The sequence below is a fragment of the Hemitrygon akajei genome, chromosome 7 (assembly GCF_048418815.1).
Source record: "Hemitrygon akajei chromosome 7, sHemAka1.3, whole genome shotgun sequence".
Taxonomy (NCBI): Eukaryota; Metazoa; Chordata; class Chondrichthyes; order Myliobatiformes; family Dasyatidae; genus Hemitrygon; species Hemitrygon akajei.
In genome coordinates, this window is record NC_133130.1 from 110,498,564 (window position 1) to 110,511,197 (window position 12,634).

The 12,634-nt window shown below is 47.8% G+C and overlaps 1 protein-coding gene across 6 annotated transcripts in view; it reads right to left on the reverse strand.

The window, feature by feature from the left end:
- The window catches only part of pgm3 (phosphoglucomutase 3), a 52,258-nt gene extending 41,413 nt beyond the window's left edge, over positions 1–10,845 (reverse strand). The window contains exons 1-2 of one of the 6 annotated variants that reach the window (XM_073051719.1): positions 10,742–10,845; positions 6,451–6,659 (exon numbers count right to left, since the gene is read on the reverse strand). In XM_073051719.1, coding sequence (XP_072907820.1) covers positions 6,451–6,657 — 207 coding nt within the window. In that variant the 5' untranslated portion in view covers positions 6,658–6,659; positions 10,742–10,845. Of the gene's footprint in view, positions 1–6,450; positions 6,660–10,017; positions 10,067–10,213; positions 10,237–10,569 lie in introns of those variants that run through there. The other 5 variants (XM_073051716.1, XM_073051718.1, XM_073051720.1 and 2 more) reach the window with 5 other exon arrangements.
- Between the last annotated feature and the right edge of the window lie 1,789 nt (positions 10,846–12,634).

A 12,634-nucleotide genomic window follows, 5' to 3' on the forward strand; every position in this document is an offset into this window, starting at 1 on the left:
CCCCTCCTTTTGTTCGAGACTCACCCAAGGAAATATTCTCACCGCATTCACCCTGTTGAGATTCCTTGGGATTTAATGTTTCAATCAAGTTTTCCCTCACCGCAGATACAACACAGCCTGTCCAATTTTCTTCATACGACAATCCATAGTAAATTTTTCCCAATACATGAACATACTTTCTTAAATAAGGAGGTCAGTAGAGTACACAGTATTCCACATCTGGCCTTACCAATGCCCTCTCTGCATGAGCATTTGGCTGTCTCCCATAGGTGCTGAAGAGAAGCGCTGAAGGAACTTAACATGTAATCTCACAACTTTAAAAACATACTAATGGCAACCTGATTCATTACAATGAGTTCACACACTCTATGGAGCGAAATAATCCAGGAAATTAAAGCGTTTTTAAAGATTACCTTTATTGCTCACCATCAGGTCTGTCACCTGCGTCTGGCTCATTTGCCAACTAAAGGTTTAGTACGTTTTCTCTTCTTGTTGGACTCTTGAAAAACTGTTTCACAAACCTCTCTTAGACGCACTGAAGGAATCTTGCCCATCCAATCTTCTTATATTAAGGAAATTCCAATCAATATTCATTTTATTTTTATTTAGATATACAACATGGTAACACTATCCAATTACACCCATGTGACCAATTTAACCTACTAACCCACATATCATTGGATTGTGGGAGAAAACTGGTGCACCTGGAGTAAACCGATGCGGGCATGGGGAGAACGTACAAACTTTTCACAGACCACGGCGGGAATTGAACCCAGGTTACTGGTACTTATATAGCATTACACTAGCCATGGTGCTACTGTGCCACACCAAAGCTAGTGATTTTAAAGTACACCACTACGACAACTCTATTGCTTCTGTACCTTTCCATAATCTGTCTTCATATCAGTTCCTTCACCTTTCGGTGACTATTGGGGTGGGGGGGGGGCGCTATAGTGTAATTGCAATTGTCCTTTCTCTGAGCTCCATCCAAATTGAGGAAGAGCCCTCCAATATGTCCAAGTACTGCTCTGACATTCTTCCTTACTATTAGAGCAATCCTCCAAGCTCATCACCCCCTATCACATCCAAAGCAATGAAACGCACTAACAGTCTTGTCCCTCCAGGTCTCTGTAATGGCAAAAACTTCCTAATTTCATGTACTGATCCAGGATCCAAGTTCATCCTCCTTATCCATAATACTCCAAGTATTAAAAAAGACACATCTCAGCCCATCAGTCCCATTGTGTTCATTAGTCTGGCTCTTGTTGTTCTCCCTTTCAGAATTATTATCATCCCATCTTTCTTGCCCTCAATCCTACCACCGGTTGCCCTGCTTGCATGCGTCCCATCCCCAGCCGCTCCAGTTTAAACCCTCTCACGAACAGCTGGCAAACCTCTCAACTGGGATATTGGTTCCCTCCAGTTCAGATGCAAACAGTCTTGTTTGTACAGTTCCTACCTGCCGTCTGATGTGTCATGGGAGTACATGGAAGATCGAAAGCAGTGAGCTGGCTGCTGGCTGTGTGCCCAGTTCTTTGGGCACAGAGCTGGGAAAAAGCAACACAACAGACTTTTAACACCATAAATCAGCAAGTTTTGTTATGTCTCCACCCCCACAGTGAAATGGGAACACCTCTTCTTCCCTTATTAGGAAGAGAGAGGGAGAGAGAGAGAGAGCCTGTGATATGTCGAATACCAGATGAATGAGTAGTCTTAAGGCTGATTTACACTTGTGCATCGTATCTACGCCGTAGGAACCGCCTACCATACGCTGTACCTACGCCATAGGGTGACGTGCACCTCCCCAAAAAGCTCACTCACGCGTCGCGGCGATGCAGACAATGCTTGGTAGCGTTGCAGTTCCGGTTGCTTCTTCTCTCATGTCTGTACACTGATGTGAAATAAATGAACCAAATTGTCAAATCTACCTGCCGACATGCGAAAATGTTTGAACTGCGTTTCCTCGTCCATGTCTCTCACGAAGAAACTCAACACATTGGCATAGAAATCCCACCGCCAACTAACATTTTGGCGCACACCAACGCATGCTCGCTACGGCGTAGAGCGACGCAGAAGTGAAAATCAGGGCTACGGCGTAGCCCGTACGCACAAGTATAAGTCAGCCTTTAGGGGTACTGCAAGTCTGTGTCTTTATGATGCTTTGCTGCACACGAGTGGGGATGCTGATGCTTTTTGCTGGTGGGGGAGGAGGGGATCGTTGCTGCTGCTTACTCGTGGGAGGGGGCAGTTGGGGAGCACTTTGGGGTTCTAACGTTTAACTGTCATTCATTCTTTGGGGCACTCCTCTGTTTTTGTGGATGTTTACGAAGAAAAAGAATTCAGGATGTATATTGTGTACATTAAATGTGACTGGAAGTTAAAGCATGGAAACCGTTTTATGTCCGGAACGGTTGGATTTGGACCCCCAAGACCCTGAAGCAGCTCTTGCCTTTGAACTCTGGCTTGCATGCTTCCAATCATACTTGGAAGAGGTTCGTGCAACTGACCCCGCTGTTAGGCACAGAATTCTCCTCTCGAGAGTCGCCCCAAAAGTTTATTCATTCATCAGGGACCTCTCGACCTACGAAGGGGCGCTTGACGCCCTCAAAAGACAGTACCTGCAGCCAGTGAACGCCATCTACGCCAGACATCGCTTGGCCACGCGCAAACAGCGGCCTGCGGAGTTGACCGCTGAATTTCTCCGAGCTCTACAGGCACTCGTGCGGACTTGTGACTGCAAAACGCTCACAGCGGAACAGCATGCGGAACTCTTGGTCCGAGACGCCTTTGTTACAGGAATCCGGTCAGTGTATGTGCGCCAGCGGCTGCTGGAAAAGGCTGATCTGACCTTACGCTCAGCGATCGAGACGGCTGATACGCTGGAGGCTGCTCTGCACTACGCTGACGCTGTCCAGCCGCGCGATTCCCCACCGGGTCCGTGGACGTCTCCGGCCCCGCCGCCACCGGTTCCCGCGAGCGAATTCGCCAACGCCGCTGCCAGTCGCGGTTCCACGAACTCCCCGAACTCGTCAGACAGAAAACTGTGTTACTTTTGTGGGCTCCTGAAACATTCTCGAAACAGTTGCCCAGCTCGAGAAGCGACGTGCTCCAACTGCGGGAAAAAGGGCCATTTTGCCAGAGCCTGTAAGCCTAAACCGCGTGTGGGGTCGAGCAGCGCTGCGTCTGAGACCTGGGGATCGCCATCTTGCATGCCCGGATGTGAACGGCCATCTTTGCCGGCGTCACCATGCCCCGCCCCTACCTACCCGTGTGAGACGTGGGGGCCGCCATCTTGCATGCCCGGATGTGAGCGGCCATCTTTGCCGGCGTCACCATGCCCCACCCCCGACTCGCCGGAGTTTACCGGGCACCAGGACGGCTCAACTCTGGCCACCGTAACCCTCGACCAAAGCGCTCCGCACCAGCTCGCAAGGTCAATGATGGACATCCTGGTGGAGGGACACAGGACTAGCTGCCTGTTTGACACAGGCAGCACTGAGAGTTTTATTGACCCGGCCACAGTGCAACGCTGTGGACTCGTGACACGGTCGGTAAGTCAGAGGATCACCTTGGCTTCTGGGTCGCATTCCACAGACATCCGGGGGGGTTGGGGACACTGGTGGTGCAGGGCACAGAATATCGGAACTTTGCGCTCCTGGTCATGCCTCGACTGTGCGCACCTGTGCTATTGGGCCTGGACTTCCAGAGCCATCTCGAAAGTGTGACTATGGCACTGGTTAGGGTTAGTCCTGAGGACTCACTGTCAGGAATCCTCAGTTTGGTGGGACTTCACCATATACTCCGTTACCACACGCACATACACACCGAACCACACATCCCGCCCAGCACCATGCCGATGCTACTGACACTACTTGCAGCCTCTCCACCCTCAAGATCCCTCCCCCATCGCTGTTCACCAACCTGACCCCCGACTGTAAACCGGTGGCGACTAAAAGCAGGAGGTACAGCGCAGGGGACAGGGCCTTCATTCAGTCATAGGTGCAGCGGCTGCTCGTGGAGGGGATCATTGAGCCAAGCACAAGCCCTTGGCGGTCCCAGGTGGTTGTTGTTCGGACTGGGCAGAAAAATAGGATGGTCGTGGACTATAGTCAGACCATCAATAGGTTCACGCAGCTTGACGCGTACCCCCTACCCCGCATCGCGGATATGGTCAACCAGATAGCTCAGTACAAGGTGTACTCGACGATAGATCTGAAATCCGCTTATCACCAGCTCCCCATCCGCCCGGAGGACCGCCCCTACACCGCCTTCGAGGTGGGCGGCAGGCTCTATCACTTCCTGCGCGTCCCATTTGGTGTCACCAATGGTGTCTCAGTCTTCCAGAGGGAGATGGACCGGATGGTGGACCAGTACAAACTGAAGGCCACATTTCCCTATCTAGATAACATCACCATCTGTGGTCGCGACTGGTTGGATCACGAAGCCAATCTCCAACGATTTTTCCAAGTGGCCGAAGCTTTGAACCTTACTTATAACAGGGACAAGTGTGTGTTCAGAACCACCCGACTCGCTATCCTTGGGTATGTCGTGGAGAACGGGGTCATTGGTCCTGATCCCGAGCGTATGCGCCCCCTGTTAGAACTCCCTCTTCCCACCACTCTCAAAGCCCTCCGGCGGTGCCTGGGTTTTTTTTCCTATTACGCCCAATGGGTCCCCCATTACGCAGACAAGGCCCGCCCCCTGGTCAAGTCTACCACTTTTCCCCTCTCTGCTGAGGCCTGCGCGGCCTTCAGCCGCATTAAAGGGGACATTGCCAAAGCAACGATGCATGTGGTGGACGAGACCATTCCCTTCCAAGTAGAGAGTGACGCCTCCGATTTCGCGCTTGCTGCTACCCTCAATCAGGAAGGCAGACCAGTGGCATTCTTTTCTCGTACCCTTCAAGTCTCTGAACTTCGGCACTCCGCGGTGGAGAAAGAAGCCCAGGCCATAGTGGAAGCTATTAGGCACTGGAGGCACTATCTCGCCGGCAAAAGGTTCACCTTGCTGACCGACCAGCGCTCGGTTGCGTTCATGTTCAGCAGCCAACAGCAGGGCAAAATCAAAAATGATAAAATTTTGCGGTGGAGAATAGAACTCTCCACCTACAACTATGATATCCACACGTCATGTATTGAACCACACTATACACAGAGTTCAAGGAGCTCTGAGAGCGCGACATGAAAGCCTTAAAAATCAACACAGAGTGCTGGGAGGACACAGCAGGTGACCACAACAAATGGCGAGGTACTCTTCAGCAACACCTAGAGCAAGATGAAAGAGTGACCCCGAGTCAGTTTGAGGAGCGGAGAGCTAAATGAAGAGCACAGTGGGCAGCAATTCTACGACGCCCTACACATGCAGCAACTGTGGCAGACCCTACCGTTCCAGGATCGCCTCAATAGCCACAGTCGACACTGCTTGACAAACCAGAGGCTACACATGGTCGACCACAACCGACACAGGCCACACATAGAGTTCTCACCTTACTAGCACATGGCACAAGCAGTAACCCCCAGGCTACAAATGTGGAAGCCCTGTCTTTTTAACTGTTAGTAATGAAAGGGATGAATGTCTAAAGTGAGCTGCAGTATAAGCCAGCTGCTTAATCTGGATGGTATCTTAGTGCAAAAGGTATTAAACTTCACACCCATGGAAATTCAGACTAATCTAGCCTCCAATAATTTTTGCTTCAAAGTTGATGCAAAGTAGCTACTTCGCACAGAATAGTCAATCTCTGACCTGCTCCCAGAGCCTTGTAAACCATATTGATCCAGTCGAGAATCAAAAGAAGAGGTCAGCATTCAGGAGTGAGATAAGAAGTTTCTTCACCCAAGGATTATAAATATTTGAATTCTCTACCCAGGAAAAACATGGAGACTCAGTTGCTGATTCTATGCAAGGCAGAAGATCACAGATTTCTGAACATCAAGGGATTAGAAGACAAAGGGTTCGTGTAGGAAAGCGACACCTAAGTAAAAGATCACATTTTATAAGATGGAAGAGCAGGAGATTGGGGTTGAGAGGGAAAATGGATCAGCCATGATGAAATGGCAGAGCAAAGCAGACTCAATGGGCCCAAAGGCCTAATTCTACTCATGTAGCTTATGGTCTTCACTGCTCTGAGAAACGGATTTGATATGTCAGTTCAATGGTCTTTGGCCATCAACACTGAACTGTTAACTATATTTCTGCACAGGTAATACCTGACCTGCTGAGCAACTCCTGTCTATTCTGTTTGTATTTTAACTTTCCAACACCTGTCCAATGACTTACTTACATATTTAAATACACTGCAGTCTTCACTTTACTGGGACTGCTTGAGATAAAATTAAAGTTAGAATGATGAAACCGGGGGTTCCCAACTGCTCAGTTAATGGTAGGGATCCATGGCATAAAAAAGGTTGGGAACCCCTGTTCCAAAGCCACACACTGACTGTTGAACATTACCTCTGGATTATGGGAGGCTGTGACCATCACTCCGATGGTGCGTGTAGTTTTCTTTGACCTCAGTGCCGCCAGAAGGCCCATGCGGTACATGACGTGATCGAGTTGTTCTGCCTTTGCTCTGAATCCTGCAGTACCATATTCAAGAACCAGACCGACAGGTTTAGGATGCTGGGAGGACAGCTTCGCTATTTCTTCAAAACAGGCCATTACTGCATCAGAGGAAATAAAGCACCAGATTAAAAAAATTACAGAAATAGGACATGGTCATGAGTCTGCAATAAATCCTTGCTTGGTTCAACTTCAAGCTCTTAAGTAAAAATCCGTATGTTTTTTCCAGAACTATTTGGCTACAACACAGGAACAAGACGGTCAGTCCACATAGTGTGCCACACTAAATGAACTAGCATTAAATGCCTAAATAATCACTTCTGCCTGCACAATATCCATATCTCGACATATACATTTTCTTATACAAGAGCCTCAAACACCTCCATCGTATCTGCCTCCCCTACCACCCATAAGATCATAGAAGCAAAATTAGGCCATTTGGCCCATCAAGTCTTCTCCACCATTCAACCACCTTTTATTGCCCCTCCTCAGCCCCACTCCCCGGACTTCTCCCCACAACCTTTGATGCCTTGGCCAGTCAAGAACCTATCAATCTCTGCCTTAAATACACCTAACAACCTGGCCCCCACAGCTGCCTGTGGTAACAAATTCACTACCCTCTGGCTAAAGAAATTTCTACACATCTCTGTTTTAAATGGACACCCCTCTGTCCCGAGGCTGTGCCCCCTTGCCCTAGACTCCCCCAACATGGGAAACATCCTTTCCACATCTACTCTGTCTAGGCCTTTCAACATTCGAAAGGTTTCCATGAATTCCCTGCTGATCATTCTAAATTGCATCAAGTATGGGCCCAGAGACATTGAATGTTCCTCATATGAAAACCTTTGCATTCCCAGAATCATCCTTCTGAATCTTCCCTGAACCCTCTACAATGCCAGAACATCTTTTCTTAGATAAGGAGCTCAAAATTGTTCGCAGTACTCAAGGTGAGGCCTCACCAGTGCCTTATAAAGCCTCAGCATCACATCCTTGCTCTTGTATTCGAGACCTCTTGAAATGGATGCTAACGTGGCATTTGCCTTCCTCACCACTGACTCACCCTGCAAGTTAACCTTCAGGGTGTTCTGCACAAGCCTTTGCATCTCAGAATTTTTGGATTTTTTCTCCGTTTAGAAAATAGTCTGCACATTTATTTCTTCTACTAAAGTGCATGACCATGCATTTTCCAACACTGTATTTCATTTGCTACTTTCTTTCCCATTCTCCTAATCTGTCTAAGTCCTTCTGCAGCCTACCTGTTTCCTCAACTCTATCTGCCCCTCCATCAATTTCGTATCATCTGCAAACTTGGCAAAAAAGCCATCTATTCCATCATCTAAATCACTGATTATAAAGCATAAAAAGTGGTCCCAACACTGACCCCCTGAGGAACACCACTAGTCACTGGCAGCCAACCAGAAAAGGATTCTTTTATTCCCGCTCGCTGGCTGATTGGTAGGAGGCAATGCTCTAACCATGCTAGTAACTTTCCTGTAATACCATGGGCTCTTAATTTGGTAAACAGTCTCATGTGTGGCACCTTATCAAAGGCCTTCTGAAAATCCAAATATAAAACATCAACTGCATCCCCTTTATCTATCCTACTGTAATTGCTTCAAAGAATTCCAACAGATTCATTAGACAAGATTTTCCTTTCAGGAAACCATGCTGCTTTTGTCCTATCTTGTCCTGTGTCACCGAGTACCCCATCACCTCATGCTTAACAATTGACTCCAACATCTTCCCAACCACTGAGGTCAGGATAACTGGTCTCTATAATTTCCTTTCTGCTGCCTCCCTCCTTTCTTAAAGAGGAAAATGACAATTGCAATTTTCTGGCCCTCTGGAACCATGCCAGAGTCCAATGGTTCTTGAAAGATAATCTGTACCGCTACCTCTTTCAGAACCCTAGAGTGAAATTCTTCTGGTCTATGTGACTAATGCACCTGTAGGTCTTTCAGCTTCTTGAGCACCTTCTCCCTTGTTACAGTAACTGCACTCACTTCTCTTCCCTCACACCCTTCAACACCTGGCACACTGCTAGTGATTGCCACAGTGAAGTCTGATACAAAATATTCACTTAGTTCATCTGCCACCTCCTTGTCGCCCATTATTATTTCTCCTGTCTCATTTCCTACTGGTCCTATTATCCATTCTCATCTCCCATTTTTTTTATATACTTGAAGCAAGTATGTGGGAGGAAACTGGAGGAGCCAGGGGAATCTCACACTGTCCACGTGGAGGGTGTACAGACTCCTTACAGATGTCAGAATTGAACTCAGAACACCCTGAACTATAATTGCATCATGCTAACTGCTATGTGACCATGGTGCCTGAACTTATTTATCATCTAGAATCTTCTCATCTCTGTTTTGAATTGCTGAACCCCTATTTTGAGATTGTGATCCTTTATTCCAAACACAGGGGATACATCATTCCAGCATCTCCCCCTGTCAAGATCATCATTATTCTAAACTCTAGTGAGATCAGGTCCACTTAATCTCTCTTCATCCCAGCAAATCACAGTGCTGAAGACCATTCCATTTCTTCCAAGAATACTGAGTGACCTTTTGTAGAATCCAATCTCTGCAGTCATCTTTTTCCACAATGTTACCAAATCCTTGGAGAAATTATTTCAGAACAACTGTAAATCAGGTAAGTGGGTAAAACAGCAAGCTGAAGTCATTACTCTAAAAACACTTATTATAACATGTAAACCAATCAAAAAGTATTCAGATGCAAGGAACCAAATTCAACATATTAATATCATTAAACCGTCCAATCATAGTATGATTAAATCTGCCTTTTAAAACTATATATTGATGAACATACAATAAATGGAACAGGTATTGACGTTCTTTCTCAGAAGCAAGAAACAACGATTGAATCATAAATTCTACATATAGTGATGAAACATTTCCACCATCTGTGGATTTTGGAGACAGCTACAACTTGCCAATCTCTCAAACCAAGAGTCTTGATTCTCTACAATGGTGCCATCTCCTAACTGAACCAGCTGCACCCATGGGTGTAAGACCATTCACAACAAGAAGTTTCGGTGTAGGGGAGTTAGATTTCGACTTCACCTTGTGTCAGCACTTGCGGACCAGTACCCCACGGCACACCACCCCACTTGCCCTTAGATATCTGTGCTACAGATCCATTCAGCTTGAAGACACCATGTGCAACCGCTCTGATCTAAACTGGGATGCCCCACCACTTCTTCCCGCAACTGGAAGATGGCAACATCAGCCCAGCCTCCACACAACAGTGGGTGGAACATACGCACCTCACTGGGGTTCAGTCAAGGTTCACAGCCCCCTATCCCTCTGGACTCATTCCAGGTTCACAGCCCCGCCATTCACACAGATCCGGACTCATTCCGAGGTCACAGCCCCGACCCCCATACATCCAGACTCGCTCCGGGTGTGGTCCCTTTTCACACAGGTCCGGACTCACTCCGGGATCTCAGCTCCCGTCTCCACAGTTCCAGACTCACTCCGGGACCTCAGCTCCTGTCTCTATAGTTCCAGACTCCGGGATCTCAGCTCCCGTCTCCACAGTTCCAGACTCACTCCGGGATCTCAGCTCCCGTCTCCACAGTTCCGGACTCACTCCGGGACCTCAGCTCCTGTCTCTACAGTTCCGGACTCACTCCGGGTTCTCAGCTCCTGTCTCTACAGTTCCGGACTCACTCCGGGTTCTCAGCTCCCGTCTCTACAGTTCCGGACTCACTCCGGGATCTCAGCTCCCGTCTCCACAGTTCCGAACTCACTCCGGGACCTCAGCTCCCGTCCCCACAGTTCCGGACTCACTCCGGGTTCTCAGCTCCCGTCCCCACAGTTCCGAACTCACTCCGGGACCTCAGCTCCCGTCTCTACAGTTCCAGACTCCGGGATCTCAGCTCCCGTCTCCACAGTTCCGGACTCACTCCGGGTTCTCAGCTTCTGTCTCTACAGTTCCAGACTCACTCCGGGATCTCAGCTCCCGTCTCCACAGTTCCGGACTCACTCCGGGTTCTCAGCTCCTGTCTCTACGGTTCCAGACTCGCTCCGGGTTCTCAACCCCATTTGTCTACAGACCCGAACTCCGTGTTCACAGTCCCTGTCGCCACGGCTCCGGACTCAATGCGGGATCACATCATTTATTTCACCACTGACTCCGCACCTCAGACCCGCGTTACCTGCCGCTGCCGGTGACTGTCTGCACCACGCCTGCGCATAACCGCCGCCGTGCAAGCAACCAATCAGCGAGCAGCAGCCGCGCCGCCACGTCTCTCTCTCTCGCTCCACAGTGCGGCGCATGCGCGTCGTCTCCAGGGCGCCTGTCGGTGCGAGGCGGGAGCTCGTCGGCCTTGCCAACGCCGAGAGCTAGCACGGGTTCTGCAGAGATGTCCTTTGCATTCTTTCCCATCCGAAAGGATTAATTCTGCTCTGTTGTGAGATGACCAGTTCCCAACTAATCAGTCCCTAATGTTTCTCCAGGCAAGTTGGGGGATTTTGATGTGGGAGAGAGCCTGAGGCGGGGGCTAGGTCCTGCTCCTAATTGAATGCCAGTTCTGTGAATCAGTGCGGGTTAAACCGCGCCCGACGTTCTGAAGGAAAAATGATGTGACCACTCATAGTCGTACTAAGAGGAAATGAAAACAAAATACAGGTATTAGAAGTGCTCAGCAGGTCGGGCAGCATTTGTGGAGGCAAGGTTATGGTTGACGTTTCAGGTCAAGATACATCAGAAGCCTAGCCAGGTGGCTGCACATCGAGGAAATGGAAGTCATCCAAAGAACGAGGGATAGATCTGTATGGAAAACCATGGTCACCAACGCCCGCGTCGGATATGGTACCTAGACAGACATACTGCATCAAGACATTTCCATTACCACCACAGATGCCGCTTGCACCTGCTGAGTTCTTCAAGCAGTTTATAATTTGTTCTGGATCCTAACATATGCAGTCTTTTCTGTTTCCATGAAATGAAAAAGATTTTTTTTAAATTCCAATATCAACAATTTGGCTGAGGAGACCAAATATGGCATCGAGAAACGTGCAGATGACATGATGTGAATTGGAATTAAGAGAACTGTTAAAGGATGCAGAGAAGCCTGAAGTGGATATAAATAAGCTAAGTGACAGATGGAGGACAATGTGATAAATGAGATAAAACTAGGTTTAAGGTGGGAGGCGAAGGATTTAAAAGGGCCCTGAGAGGCAATTTTCTCACACAGAGGGTGGTATGGAAACACAAAGTACACTGCAGATGCTGTGGTCAAATCAAGACGTACAAACAAGCTGGATAAACTCAGCAGGTCGGGTAGCATCCCGGATGCTGCCCCACCTGCTGAGTTCATCCAGCTTTTTTGTACGTCTTGAGGGTGGTATGGAGCAAGCTGCTAAAGGAAGTAAGAGAGGTGGGTACAATTACAAATGAAAAGGCATTTGGGCAAGCACTTGGACAGGAAAGGTTTAGATGGATATGGGTTAAATGCAGAGAAATGGGACAAGCTCAGCGAAGCAACTAGGTCCTCACAGGTTAGTTGGGCCGAAGGACCTATTTCCATGCTGTATAACTGTGACTCTTTGATTTTAAAATGAATAAAACCACAGGTACTTGAAATATAAAACAGATCCGGCCACATTTGTGGGAAGGGATTCAATCTTAAAAGTAATTACTGTGTTTTCACTTTTTATTACAGCAATGTGAAGTTATCTACCTTACTTTATGAACAAAAATGCAGAGTATTATTTAAGTTTGAGAGACTGTGAAATGTTGATGTTCAAAAGGACCCAGGTGTTGATATTACAAATCATTGAAAACCATGCAGGTACAGTATAAATGACAGATAAGAAAGCAAATGGTTTATTGGCCTTTGTGTCAAAAGCGTATGAATCTTGAATGAGCTCTCCCAAATCCCTTTGCATAGTTGATGTTTAATTTTTCTCCCTGTTTAGAAAAAATATACACCTTTATTAATTCGACCAAAGTGCATGACCATACACTTACCTACACTAGATAGGTATCTTATGGATAGGGGAATCAAGGGATATGGGGACAAGGCAGGAACCGGGTATTGATAGGA